Genomic DNA, 15,265 nt, shown 5'->3' with positions numbered 1-15,265 from the left:
ACCGTTTCATTGATAATTAGAACGTGCTGTAATCACACATTCCGAGATTTAAAAAAGAAAACATAAAGGTTAAAGAATATGAATATTCTTTTTATTAGAAGTTATTATTTTGGAATGAAATTGCGTTATAAATAGTAGTCTTTTTAAATTATATAATCTTTAAAAAACCAACCTAAACAATCGTTGCATTGTTTGTAAACAAACATGGCCGCCGTTAGGCTAACCCCGATCAAGGTCACTTACCTAGTTAAACTTGACGGTGACCAAATAGGAAGAGTGATAAGAATTTTACAGCCCTTGAATTCCCAAAACAAGTTTGTTGTTAAAACTGAATTCGGGGAAATAGAAACAGCAAGATACCGACTAAAGATGTTATCTGAAAGTGTAACAAGTGAGTCGGACACGGCGTCCATGCCATCGAACCAGAAAACAGCTCCTTTCTTACCGGAATCATTGCTAAATGTTCTTCTTCAAGATGATTTTTTATATCCATGCATTCCTAATCAATCCGAGAGGTTGGTCCCAGTAGCCGATGCAGAGATTGACACATTTCATAGACTCGGATTCCGACTAGAGTCATCCTTCTTGGAACTGCTGTACTCTACTAAGACGAGAGTGTAACATGCCTTCCACAGAACAAAATGTTGTTTAATCTTCAAACTTGTTGAGTTTCTTGACAGAAAACTTTTCTAGATGTATTCGTGGGATGGTTGTCTTTTAGATTTCCTAACTTTTAACCGTTGACTTTCCCCAAAATTGACAGGTTTTTGCCAGAGTGTGTTTCAACACTACACCGTCACCCGTCACTAGAAAACACGTCAGTCCTGAATGAACGATGTTCCGTCGCACTGACTTGATCGAATAAATGTTTAGCTGTTATTAAGTTCAATGATATATTTAAAAGATCATTTTTATCATATTAACAAATGTTAATTAATTATTCCAGACATAATAATTTTGTTGTATTTTAAAGCGATTTTATGATGTACTATTTCCATAGCGTAGTTATGTTATTACCGCTGGAGAAGTTAGGTTTAATACGTGCATGAATACGAATCAGCTGTTTGAGGTCACAATTCCTGTCTCCGGGTGGTTTTTATTTCGTGGTTCTTCTTTTTAAATTACATTATTGGTAATAACTAGAATAACCAACTCGGTACGAGTGATTACGGGAAATATGCCCTCGTTAAAATAATGTTCAGTGCCTCGCCAGGGCTCGGCACTGTGAACATTATTTCAACTCGGGCATATTTCCCGTAACCATTCGTACCTCGTTGGTTATTCTCTAAACATCTGCTATATAGCTGGAATATTGCTGAGTGCGGCTGTAAACAATAAACAAAGACAGTAGATGATGAAGTGAGAGATCTCACTCACAAATTGTAATCTCCTGTTGCAGACTGTGATGGACAAGACACCGACACAGGAGCGTCTTCAGACAACCACCTTCAGCGAGTCGTACCCGACCAGCATGCGTGACAGCTACTACGCCACAGAACCAGCCAAGCCTATTGTGATCAGAACTAAAGACTTAGACCCTGACCCCAAGGGCAGCACAAACTCAAAACCCTCCCACCCCAAACATCAAACTGTTAACGGCATCGGAACAGGGATGGGCAAGTCGGGGCTCCCCAATGGGGACACCAGTTACCCTGGGATGACAGGCTATGAGGACATACCGTTGCATTCTTTTGGAAGTAAATCTCAAACACAGGACTCTGTGAAAGAAAATGGTGGTCTCAATGGAGGCCCACATAAAGGCCCCACAAAAACCTGGGCCGGTCAAGATGAGGTGGATGTTGTGTCCAGTCTGGAACCTGGAACCTCCCCTCAACCTTTCATTCGGTCACTCCGCGAAGAGCTGGAGCATTTATCCACAAAAATTGGTGAACCAGGAAAGACAGATTCACATGGAAATTCACTGGCATAGTATTAGCCTGTAGTGATTTATGTGGACATAGTACAGGATGGACTGATGACAGTTCAGTTTACAGACTGAGTCAGGATGGACTCTGGTAAACTGGTTCTGTGGAATTCATTATTTTGGTTGTTGAATGAATCCCAACAGATTTATGCTCGGGATTATTGTGATCATTCCCAGTGTTAAAGAAGGGAGTGTTGTTATAGGTTGTTATGTTTCTGACCGAGATTTTAATGTTGGATCTAACCAAGCTTTTACAAATGGAACAATTTGTTTATAATCATAGAAAAATTCTTGTCTTATGAACATGTAGAAATTTTGATGTTATTGTAACTCTACCATGACCGTTAAATTTTCTCATGGTTAGCATTTGATATATTTTAGTACTCACACATCCTCATCGACACAATGCTTTTTGATGACTCAGCATTGTGAGAACTGTTTTATTATGCTGCAGGATTAATTCTCAGCAAACATGACATGAATGAATACGGTGCCAATTATTGTTATTTGACATGTTCTTCTCAAAATGTACTGTGATGTATATGTGTCTCATCTTCAAAAGAAACACAGAAAGTCTGCCTGTATCCTGGAAACAAAATGAAGGCATTCTGGGTAAAGATTCAAACGCCACTGTCATAGATTTCCTGCTTGACTAACGGACAGCAAATCGTGGCATCTTTAAAGGTCGAGTCTTCAGTTATTAGCAGTGTGTTAGACAGAGAGGTAATGGAGAAAGGCCACTCACTTTTGTTTCATCTGTTTCATCGGGAATATGTACCCAAGTTAGTACACTTTGTACTATTATATTGTTTTCGTACCTGTACATTATTCCATCAGAATAAGTATAGGAAGATATATATATTTTTGTGCAAGAGACCTATACTGTTCAACCAAGAACACCTGTAGACTTTCAATCAGTTCATCAAGCTGCATGAATAAGAACATTCCAGAAAATTTGGATCGTGCCATTAAGTAATTTTGTAAAACATGATATGCAAGAATAGCATGATTTGTGCATGGTAAGAAAAGGCAGAATAATAACGTTAATTCATTCTTGTTATGTTCTAGCAAAACAATCAGATGAACATACTTTAATGTACACATCTGATGTTTATTTAGTGCTGAAAGTAAGCGTGAATGTCAAGACAAACACTACCATGACAACCCCAAAGATGAAAATCAAATATGTATGGGAAGTACAAGGTTAATTACTGAAGGAGAAGATTTCCAGAACCTTTGCTTCCCTTAATTTTTAACAATTGTGTTAATGTTTTCAATTACCTGGAAAATGAGGTTAGTTCCTTTGTGCTAGAGGTAGATTTAGGATTTTGTGCAAAACCCAATTCTAAAATGAAACAAAAATCCATGAAAACTGGTGTCATAGAGAAGCTGATTCAGGTTAGTACAGAAAAAAGAGGTGCATCCTCTGCATCTGGTGCAACTGATGCATTCTGTCTCGGGTGTAGGAGATGTCATGTTGGGCAGTGTATGGTACTCAGCTTCTCAAGAAACGATTGGGTTTAGATGGAGTTACCTCTTCAAAGACTTGAGTACCAAACAAGGGGAGATAACTCCTGGAATCATTTAGACATTGAGGATATGTAAAGAGACACTACACACTGTTGAATGTGTGGCATACATCTGTGGTGACATATTTTGAAACACTGTCACTCAAGTCCACAGTTTGTCGACCTGTCTGTCTGGAAAGGCTTCACAGCTTCAGCACATGAAGTGATGGTTTGTTGTGATGGTGTAGGGTGAACATCTCCTGATGTGTGTGTGTGTCAAACATAAAAGGTCTTCCCAGAAGTGTCTAGATCAGAGATCTGATTCTGTAGTGCTAGTTGCAGTATGCGTTTAATGTTGCAGCTTCTTGTTTTATGTTTGTTGTTGAAAGAGACAATGTGGATGTGTTATTGTCTGATTATGTTTTCAGACATATGTTTTCGCACGGCAGTGTTTAGGCTCACTATAACGAGGCAGGTTGCGTCACAGACATTTTAAATACTTCGTTGAAGGCTTCTGCTGAAGATAAGTTGTTTTTAATAATTTAGTGACATATTTTACAATTGTTCATGCAATAATCAAGAATCTCAAGATCTCATTTCTGTGTAGGGAATGAGACTTTCTAGAAGACTAAAATGGGACCAACATCTCACGTGAGTCCATTCCTAAGAATCTGTTTTTCATTGTATGTCTAACATAAAAGTACCCACAAGTGTGATAAGTTAACCTGATTATGAAGATGAAGAGCCTGCTGCCAAGTAGTAGTCCTCATATATTATGATCCTTAGTGTCAAATATTAGAAGTACCTATATGTTTTTGTTTTTTTTAAACCAAGAAATTTACATATCAATATTATTATACTCAAATATTATATATATATTACATATTTGTTCTGCCAGAATCATCCCCTACCCTTAAAATCAGTTCTTTAAAATCTGACCTTGATATATCAAAGTTCCTTTCCAACCCCAACACACACACACACACACACACACACACACACACACACACACACACACACACAAAACCTCCATCTCCATTCAAGCACAGTACATGTCGAGAGCTTCCTCCCTTTCTCACCCCACCCCAAAATTGAATTGTTTGTTTTGAAATATAGTTATTTAACAATATAGGTCTGTTTTCAAGTTATCCTGTTGCTTTATTTTGACAAAAATATGCGAATGCAGGTGATATGAGAAAGGGATAATAAACAAGAATAGAGTTATGGGTCAGGAAAACACACATTTTGCCCAATAGGATAGAAACTCCACCAGGTCTTTCATGATTGTGTAGTTGTATCGTACGCCTTGCTTTGTCCATCGCTAGTCATGACTTATTGTACTTATGAAATATATCTATATTGACTTATTGAGCTTATCTATACCTGTGTAATCAACAAGCTTTTGTACCAGGTTAGTGAATGCTCATCTCCGATGATCCAGGGTACAATTCTCCGTTATGTTGTAATAAGTACCCTGGTCCTGTCTGTTAGTGGTTGGTGGGGTAGCCTTGTGATTAAAGTATTCGCTTTTCACGATGAAGATTCAATTCCCCTCATGGGTACAATGTGTGAAGCCCATATCTGGTGCCCCCAGCCATGATATTGATGGAATATTGCTAAAAGCGGCGTAAAACCACTCACTCACCCATTTGCTAGTACAGCTTAGGTTTGAGTTTTGATGAACTGGCATGATGCTTAAACTTACCATCCAGTAAAATTATTAAGTTCCTTCTCAATTACAATAAGTGGCGATATGACCAGTACTCAAATTGCCTTGTTAAATTCTGGCTCAAATACATGACTTTGTAGCGAAACTTCTTTGTCGTCATGACAACAGATTCTCCTGATGCAATTACTTAACCACATTTTTAAATTAGATTTATGCCAAACTGTCATAAAGAAGAGGCACTTTGAATTGATAATTTGATGAGAATGAGTGAACACTTCTGTGTTTAGTTAGTGGTAAGCAAGATGAAGACTGTGACATTACTTCTGGAACAAAAGGATGCTGAATGCCTTCAATAATTGACATCTGCCCTCCAAATATTGTTTGATGAAATGACATTATTGAGATACCAGGTGTTTGGGATAAAAGGGATTTGCCCAAGTGACAGAGGTGATGAACCTTGGGAGCCTTTATCTGTGCCCCAGGTCTTGTTTTCTCAGTGTAATGAGTACTAATCATTATTCATAATCAGATTCATATACATCATAAGTCTAAAGTAACCTGGACTTCAATCAACCTTGCAAGGTCTGATAATCCGTCTGATGTTGGTCCTTCTTTGATATGATATTGTGTCCCAACGGAACACATATCCAATGCCCAGAGCTTCTGTCAAACATTGATGACCCATCATAGGCGGATCCAAAAATTTTCAAAGGGGTTTTGGTGTGGGTGAACCCAACCCAAACTAAAAAAAACTGTTTATCTCCCGGATTTGCTGTTGCCGATGTATGATCTCTGATTTGTTCAATTTGGCTAGTAATAAGTATGCAATAAGTATTTTTACTTATTGCATAACACAGTGACATCGCATAAATGACGTCTGAATATTAAATAAATTCCAAATAGCTTCGTTTTTACTTATGAGGTAGTTGTTTCATTCATAACACTGGATACAATATAAGTTGCATGTTACAGCCTAGGCTGATGACCATTAAGGTTATGTTTGACATTCTGAAGAAAATGAAAATCACAGTATATTTGCTCAAACCAAAACTGAAAGATCTGTGTCTTTGCTTAACAGAACTTTCAAATGTATGTTACTGGGAGCTAGTTCAGCAGTGTTGACTGTGATAATATCTTCAAACACGATGAAATGTTACTTGAGAGTAACTTTTTTATGTTTTAATGTTGATTAATTGTTAATGAATTTTATTATCAAATTTGCTAAATTTGTCCCATTTTCTGTCCATCCTCATCTGATTGATATGTTTATATCAAAATCTTGTACAGTGACAAATGGTACTTAACTGCAGATTATTATCATCTATGTGTCCATAGTGTTTAGTTGTTGAAGCTTGATATGTGATTGGTGATGTTCCACAGAAACATGACATATGTTTCATTTTAGATGGAATAAAGTATCAAACGACAGTGATGAATAAGGGTCCTTTTTGTGATACAGGATCTGCAAATTTAAGAACTGAGAAACCATTTTGACATTATTATGAAATATATCAGATGTGGTTTCTGGAAGTTGAAGTCTGCTTTGTTCATTTCAACACATGAAATGTTTGGGTCAAAGGTAACTGCATAGGTAATGATTAGATGTGATTAAAAAATTATTATAGGAGTTTTTATGAAGTGTTTTATATATATATATTTTTAAAGGAGTATGAACGTGTCATTGACCCCAAGTGATTTTAATAGAATTTGTTTATCAAACACAAACACATAGTAACAGTTTCTATTTTGGATCGACTTGCTTATACTTGAGGTTTCACTCATTGCAGTCGTATTGTCAACCATGTCAAAACTTCAAAAGTGAGAAGGAAAAGAATCTACTTGTCACCTATTTGATCATGTCTGATCTTTTGCATATTACAAAATTGCCACAATTTGAAAATTTGAAAATTCCATTTGGCAAAAGGACCGTTATCCCTCATTGCCGTTTGTTTCTCCACAAGGACATTGACCTTTAGCACTCAATTTAAATATGAGTATTATTGACATTTACCTCTTGTTTAAAGGTCGTCACACATCATGTATATCATATATATCCATGGGGAAGAGTTGCATATGAACTGTATATCATACTTTGTTATTGCATAACATCATGGGAATGGGTATTTGTTAAATCAACAAGACTTGTACAGATATAGAGCTGCAATGTTTGTATATAGACATTGTAACACACAACACTGTATTATACAATATATTTTGTAATGTAACTGATAATAAAATACTGATAATTAATCATAATGTTTTGATTCTTCATGCCCAGGGTGAGTGAGGGGCGATGCAGTGGCCTAGTGTTAAAACTCTTGCTCCTTGCATCAAACACAGAGGTTTGGTCCCCACAAGGGTACAAAGTGTGAAGTCCATTTCTGGTGTCCCACCATGCAATTGCTGGAATATTGCTGAAAGCAGTGTAAGACCTAATTCCCTCACTCAGGGTTGCTCCCCCTAGATATGACAGGAACCTGTGATTGGTGGTTCAAATCTTGGTTCGTACTGCTTGTTTTGTCAGCATCAGAACAATGTTGTGATAAACGGCTTGGACATCCAAGCGCTACACTGACACACTTAATACAACTGAAATTCTATTAAAAGCATCCTTTATCCAAACTCCAGCTTGTGAAGAAGTCATCCAGACAGATATTGTTTGTTGCCTACCATCGCCAGGATCATACAGGACCCTGTAAATGCCCCTTAAATTTTGCCCAGTAGCACCCACCATTAACAATTTAACGAACGCCAGAAATAATATAGAATATGTTTTCAGCAACCCATGTTTGACGTAAGATACGGCGAATGGGATCGGGTGGTCAGGCTCGCTGACTTGGTTGCTCCATGAAATCGTATTCCACTGGCGTAGATCGATGCTCATGATGTCAATCTCTGGATTGTCTGGCCCAGACAGGATTATCTAAGCTGGAATTTATATAGCTGGAACATAATGCTGAGTGCGGCCTTACACAACAAAGTGAAATATCTTGAAAAATGAATGGATCTCCTGACAATCAGACGACATTGCGTAGGTTTTATTAATAATTTAACATTGGAGACACGGGTACCTCAGTGACTTGTAGCATCATACCCTTATATACGTGTGTTTTTACAAACTCCACCGCTTCGTCATCTATCGGTCAAAAAAACAAAAGGCTAAAGATAGGTACAACGGTTGGACAGGCCTGGTGTCATACATTGCAAGTACGTCAGAGAAAGCGACTTTAGGCCCACTAACAGTTATACAGTCATACATTACCAGATTCTATTTATATCGACACATATTCCGAGTCACCCGACGGCCTGACTACCGCCACGTGTACCATGGACATTATATAAAGGGGACTCCAACTGCTTCTGCACCACTTGAGAACCAACGTTGAACCTGAAATCAGCTTTGAAGTTTGCGACGTTTTGTAGGTAAGTTAATCTGTATCCAGTTGATTTCTATAGTCCGTGAGTGGGTGAGTGAGTTTAGTTTTACGCCGCTTTTAGCAACATTCCAGCAATATCACGGCGGGGGACACCAGAAATGGGCTTCACACATTGTTTCCATGTGGGGAATCGAACCCAGGTCTTAGGCGTGACGAGCGAACGCTTTAACCACTAGGCTACTCCACCGCCCTGATTTCTATAAGAGATGACAAATTGAGAGAAGTAAATGTTGTAACACACTTATTAAAATTATTATATGGTGGGATTGACTGCTTCCGCTCGTGTTCCTGCTGCTTCTATTGTTGCTGGAAGACATATGATAACTACCAAGGATAGGGAGTAACACATCTGACGGTGATGAACTGTTAACTGTAATTCCTATCATGCTTGATGTTAGGGTATCAACTCTTTGATTGGTCGTAAGCGTATGCGCCGTGCCCCTTTCGCGTACCCGGATTCTATGATCGAGGGCACGAATCCTGGATTTTATTTGGTATTGTCAGTACCGTACATATCTATACTTGGAGGTCAAGATTTCAAATAGAAGTAGACGATGTCCCAATTGAATCTTACAATGCCTCATTGTTTTGTGTATTTCATATCACAGGATGGCCAGCTCGGTTACCGATCTTGATGAACTCCTCAAACAATGGGCGTGGAAAATATATACACGGACGAAAAATGCTGTGACTATCGACAATGCACAGCTCGATGTGGTTTGGAATAAGGTCCGTTTCCTTTCCTCCCAACCAACCTTTTCGAAGCAGCATAAATCAAGTGTTCCACAATCTCAGATCGTGTTCAGTTCGACATTCGACAATGAGACAAGGCAATATCAACTGCACAACTTCCAGACTCAACGTTCCACGATTGCGACAGTGACAACGACGATGTCCAAAGGCTTCACACGCGGGGTCAATGCAGGAATCAAGCTTCCGGTCCCACCGGAAGTTCTCACCTCTACAGCTGGGTTCGGCAACGAAGTCACTATTGAATGCGAGGATGAAAATACGGTACAGAATTCTCTCTCCTGGGCCGTCAACACGACTGTCAAAGCGCCGAAGGAAATGCGAACTGTTGCTGAGCTTGAAATACTTGAAGAAGAATTCAAATGCAGCTTCAAGATGAACGTATCCTTCCGAGGGATGGTGAAAGTGAAGATCACAGAATTACCATCTGAAAAAGTACTGATTGTAGAAAATGATATCGCCCAGATTCTACGTGACAGTAATGCCATACTACCAGACTGTGTGGAGATAACCCCCAAGAAAGTGGTTTGGCCTATAATCGGGAAGGTTCGGTTCCGGTATGGTGTTTCTCAAAAGATCCGGGTGTATCAGGAAGACGTACCTGACGATGATGATGACAATGGTGATGATGACGACAATGGTGATGATGACTACAATGGTGATGATGACTACAATGACGATTGGTATAACTGAAATACGTTTGAAATCACATCGTTGTCCTTCATACAGATTTGTGATCTGTACGTACAATGATGAACTGATTGCTAGAAGACTATAATTATAGACCCTTTAAAGTGGCAAAATCCGTTCAATATCGGTTAATCCATAAGTCTGTGTGTATTTATCCACAATATTTTTTGTTGGCATGACTGGTAGATATATGCAGGTTGCAAGGTGATTTTGCGATGTACCTATGACCAGACAGTTATCGTGTCTTTTAAACAAACCGTCATCAGTACCACGGCTGTTCACATCATCGGAATGAGGCTCAAAGTTCGACCATCCCGACAAAAGGATCCCAAATCGTTTATTTAATTCACAAACGTCCTGTACACTCTATTTTTGTTGTTAGCAAATTCGGCAAACAACTTTGAATTGGAATGGAAACTTTAAGTTTTTCGAGACGGTTCATTTGTGTCAAATGATTATTTCTGGAAGAAAAAAAGTGTCTGTTGATTACCTGTATATATCATGTATTGCAATTTAGATTTTAGAAACTTCATGTTTATGTATATGTGAAAATTAGAAGATAATAATATAATGATTATTTTTAAGCTTGCAAATTTGATTGTGCATATTTTGTACGATTGGGGAAACTGCACCTTTTGATAACATATAGAACTGACTTCAAATTTAGGATAGAACTCGACACTAAATATTCAAAATATAAACTTCCTTTAAGTTTTTATACGATTTATTAGAATAAAGTGTAAATATATTCACATCAGTATATGTAATCTGAATAAATTCGGTCACAGCTATCTATTTAGTTCCTGTTGTATTTCCACCGTCCATGTAGGACCGAACTCTCCACGTCTTTCAAAATTATTCCTCTTTATTTCAAACTTATCAGTAGCCCTGATATATTCTTAAAAATAAGATATCATTGCAGTTTACGGGTCCCCAGACCCGGAAGTAGAAATGTATTTTTATAGCTCGCGCTTTGCGCGAGCACGCGCCGAAGGCGCATTTGCTGCCTTCGGCAGTAAGTGACGCGCGCAGCGCGTCATATATATAGAGAAGCACGCGAGAGCGGGCTGATCTCCGTTAGGAGACATTTTAGACGAAATTAGAGGTCATTTTCGTGTTCACTGGCAAAAGTTTAATTTAAAACATCGTCTGAAAGACGATAGTTTTAAACACGAATTTTAGTAATGCTCCAAAACATCAATCCAATCGTTAGTAATCAAGGGGAAATCCCGATGACGTTCCTTTTATTTGATTGGTCAATTGTGGACGCACGTGTCGAATGTTCCAAATAAGGTAGTGGGTTACTACGACTGCCACAACTTTAACGCGCACGGTTGGTGAGTTGTATTTTGCTTGTCGCCTGATTTCAATCTTGCTTATTTGACTTGCTTAGCTATGGCTGTAAGGAGAATGGTGTATGATGATTTGTATGAGCTGTGTAGAGATGAGAGAAAGTTGATGGATTGGTTGGAAGCGTTTGGTTTGATTGGAAATTTCAGTGGGAAGTGTGTGAAGTGTGACAGTGGGAGTATAGGAAAGCGAAAGGATTCGAGTCGGAGTGAGGGTTATGTGTGGCGTTGTTCAAATAAAATATGCAATCATAAAATTGTAGCAAGGCGTGATTCTTGGTTTTTTAAGTCTCATTTGTCCGTTAGTGAAATTATGAAATTGACATTTTATTGGGTTTATCAAGTGAGAGAGAATTTTGTGAGAGTGCAGTTGCGTCTGGGGTCTGACCACACTTTGGTTGATTGGTTTAATTATTGTAGAGATGTGTGTTTGTTTGTGATGGAAGAGGAGAATGAGATGATAGGTGGGCCAGGGATTGAAGTTGAGATTGATGAGAGTAAGTTTGGGAAGCGTAAGTTTCACCGAGGAAGGCGAGTGGATGGTGTGTGGGTGTTTGGGGGTATCGAGAAAGAAAGTAACCGGATGTTTTGGAAGTTGTGGAGAAGCGTGATGCAGATACCCTTTTGATGTGCTGAGAAAGTGGGTGCGACCGGGATCGATTATTCATTCTGATTGTTGGAAGGCGTATGCTAGGCTGAATGAGATGGGATACGAGCATGTGACTGTGAATCATAGTAAGGAATTTGTGAATGCAGAGAATGGTGCGTGCACTAATAAAATTGAGAGTACGTGGAGAGCGGTGAAAGCGTCCCTGCCCAGGTATGGAACTACGAAAGGATTGTATGATAGTTATTTTGTTGAGTACATTGTGAGGAAGAAATATTTACGTTGTTCTGATGATCCTTTCGTTACATTTCTTACTTTTATCCGCCGTGTATTTGACCCCAAAAAAACCCATCAATATTTTAAAATAGTTGAAACTGGAAATAAAGAAAATGACATCCCCCAAAATGAAAGCTCACATGATGTACCCGATGTATTTAATTCAAGTGCGGATTTGTTCTTGTGAGGTAAGTCAATTCAATTGAGGCGCAGATTTGTTCTTGTAATATAAGGTAAGTGAAGCGTTTCGATATTTGTTATCACGCTCTGCTACATCATGTTAACTTACCTGTTTTGTTTATTGTATCGATTAGTATCCAAGGGTAATTGAATACCAAAACAGCGATTTGATGACAAAAAATGGACCAAAACAGCGATGTTGTTATGACAAAAATAGCGGCGCGCAGGGTTGTTTTGCTAACCGTATGCGTCAGCGTTAGTGCTCGCTTCGATGTAAATATGGCTTCTGCGCATGTCATGTAGTCTAAACTTCCGGGGACCCGTAAAGTGCAGTCGACCCGTTGGGCAGGAAACTTTCCCCCTTACCCGAACACCTTGTAGGAGCAATATTTGAAAGTGATTCATTGTTGTACAATCGAGTCTGCTTTCAGCAATATTTTGTTGAGAATGTCGTAAAGGTCTTTGTGTTTCTTTTATTTATGAGAAACTGTAGAACATGGACAATAATCCAGTGTTGGCTTGCCTTGTATGAAAAATAATTCATTGCTTTAGTAAATAGTAGTTCTGGTGACATTCATAAACATCCTGGAAATTGGCATCAAAACACTCACAGATACGTTCACCCCGATGCAGGAATGTCAGTACATAGAATCGCAGAATAATCTGATTCATCTGTCATAGTGTAGGTAAAATACTAGCTGCTTAATGAAAGGTAATAAGAAGCGCTGGGGAGGAATGAGTAGTCGCCTTACTGCACAACTTGGTGACTTGTACAGTCAAATGAGTGAGTGAGTGAGTGGGTGGGTGGGTGGGTGGGTGGGTGAGTGAGTGAGTGTTCATGCACGTAGCTATTTACGTGAGACCCGTGAAGATCCGGTTTAGAATTGGTCTTTAGTAACCCATACTTGCGGTAAGAGGCGACTAACGGGATCGGGCAGTCAGACTCTATGACTCATGCTGTTGATCACTGGATTGTCTGGTCCTGACTCGATTATTTACAGACCGCCGCCATGCAGCTGGAAAGTTGCTGGGTGCGGCGTAAAGCTGATCTCACACACACACACAAACACATATGTACGTGAATTATAATTAGCTTAAACGCGAACGCGACGTAATATTCCATTCTTTGCCCGACTGGCAATTTCAACAATATCACAGTAACCCACTGAAAATGGACTACATTGCAATGAACCGGCACGCATACGATGTACACACATGACAACATTCTTTAGCCCTATAACCATTGACTTTCTCTCATGTGTCACTGGTGCCTTGAGCTCATTTTCATTGTTGAATTTGTATTGCACAACAGCTGAGGTGTGTCGAAACAGGTGGTAAGGCAACACTGAACAATGGATTTTGCGTTCAATAATCATCTCTATAGTAGTACTGGTATTTCCACAGTTTTCGTTGTTCCTTGGTTGATTTTAAAATACTCACTGACGTGGCAGAATTTCCACTAGACTCTGCTCCGTTCAGTGCATTATTTAAAGCCCAGTCCCAGTCGTGGTGCAGTATAAACAACGCATCTCGGATTCGGTTCTTCGTCAAATTTGATTCAACTATTTACTTTACAGATTGACACACTATGGAAGAAAAGGCTAGTAAGGATTCAACAACGAAGCAAACTGGAAGTGCAAGGTATGTAGAAAACATGTCATTACAGGCGTTTCTTCTGAGTATATCTCATAAAGCAAATGGCAAAAACTTTACAAACGAAATATCTCAAGTTTGAAGTAGAGGTACTGTACGAATCTGAGTATGTCATAGCCACGTGTTGAGGAAACGGGGCGTGTTTCCTGACCCGCTCAGGGTTGTTTCTTTGCATGAGTGTTTTGGCAGATAATCCATACATATTCCCTTTTTGGGGCGAGGGTCTTTCATTAGGGTTTGAGATGTAGTCAGGTTGTAGTTTCCCGAACCAAAAGTTATGGTATCAGACAGGCATCATGATATGTACACCGATTCTTGGTCCAAAGTTTGGACCTTATTTCGAGTTTCCTATCTCGAAATCTCACATTAAACTTTCTTTCATGATTTCCTAAGTGACATACCGTGATTGCTGTTATTTCGTTATCACTTAATTTGAATTATCCACAGTTTGGGATGTTTAGGTTGTACAAAAATAGTTCATAAGATTCCGTTTTTTTATTCAGGTCTCCAGTTGTGCCAGACCTTCTTGACATTGTCGAAGAATGGGCAACGAAGAACTACAAAGTAACAAAACCTGAGGCTAAAGATGTTCGTATGGATATAATATGGAAGAAGCTGAACTTTACCTCGTCTTTTGTTCATTTTGAGAACAAGAAGTATGGCAAAGATCCAGCCCCACAGGTGCTACTTACAACAAGCTTCGAGAATCATACAAAGAAAAACCAACATCAAGAGTTCAAGGCCAGTGAAACATCAACTTCTACTGCTACTACAACTCTTGAAAGGGGATTTACTCGGGGAAATACAGGGGATATAAATCTCACTGTTCCTAAGAAGATTCGGGCTACAGCGTCTCATTTCAACGAGGAAATTGTAATAAATGAAGATGGGAAAAAGACTGAACGAACCAGAAAGTTGAAGGGGAAGACATCTTTTGATGCCATTGCTCAGAAAAACACAATTGTCCAAATGTTAATTCTTCAAAAGGAATACCATTGTGACTTCACGATGACAGAGACTCTCCGTGGAACTGTCATTGCTAACATTACAAGCAACATTTCCGAAGTTCCAGTTACTGTGCAAGGTTCTATTGTCACTATCTTTGAAGATATGGAGGACCTGTTTCCCTGTTTCCTATTCCTGCTCTAAAAAGAAGTGTTATTGAGGAAAGTCCATCAGCTTATTCAGATGCCGACATAATTAACTGTCTACCTCTCAAGAA

At 39.0% G+C, this 15,265-nt stretch overlaps 3 protein-coding genes across 4 annotated transcripts in view; all 3 read left to right on the top strand.

Annotated features, from left to right (window-relative positions):
- The window catches only part of LOC124289651 (mucin-3A-like), a 55,815-nt gene extending 48,464 nt beyond the window's left edge, over positions 1–7,351 (top strand). The window contains exon 19 of the mRNA XM_046726255.1: positions 1,400–7,351. Coding sequence (XP_046582211.1) covers positions 1,400–1,930 — 531 coding nt within the window. The 3' untranslated portion in view covers positions 1,931–7,351. The remainder of the gene's footprint in view (positions 1–1,399) is intronic.
- Positions 7,352–8,419: 1,068 nt separating this feature from the next.
- On the top strand, positions 8,420–10,769 carry LOC124289643. Of its 2 annotated transcripts, XM_046726250.1 has the most exons (3): positions 8,420–8,524; positions 9,147–9,910; positions 9,947–10,769. In XM_046726250.1, exons 2-3 carry the CDS (start codon positions 9,148–9,150, stop codon positions 9,979–9,981), a joined length of 798 nt encoding a protein of 265 aa, XP_046582206.1. In that variant the 5' UTR covers positions 8,420–8,524; position 9,147; the 3' UTR covers positions 9,982–10,769. The 2 variants fall into 2 exon arrangements, with proteins under 2 accessions (XP_046582206.1, XP_046582205.1); XM_046726249.1 differs by having other exon boundaries at positions 9,147–10,769.
- Positions 10,770–13,873: 3,104 nt separating this feature from the next.
- Positions 13,874–15,192, top strand: LOC124289650. The gene is made up of 2 exons (XM_046726254.1): positions 13,874–14,031; positions 14,547–15,192. Exons 1-2 carry the CDS (start codon positions 13,979–13,981, stop codon positions 15,190–15,192), a joined length of 699 nt encoding a protein of 232 aa, XP_046582210.1. The 5' UTR covers positions 13,874–13,978.
- The last annotated feature ends 73 nt before the right edge of the window (positions 15,193–15,265 follow it).

This window comes from Haliotis rubra, unplaced genomic scaffold, assembly GCF_003918875.1.
Source record: "Haliotis rubra isolate DU_JTF1 unplaced genomic scaffold, ASM391887v1 Scf446, whole genome shotgun sequence".
Taxonomy (NCBI): domain Eukaryota; kingdom Metazoa; phylum Mollusca; class Gastropoda; order Lepetellida; family Haliotidae; genus Haliotis; species Haliotis rubra.
Note: the sequence above shows the minus strand (reverse complement) of the source record. Positions and strands in the feature narration are given on the sequence as shown.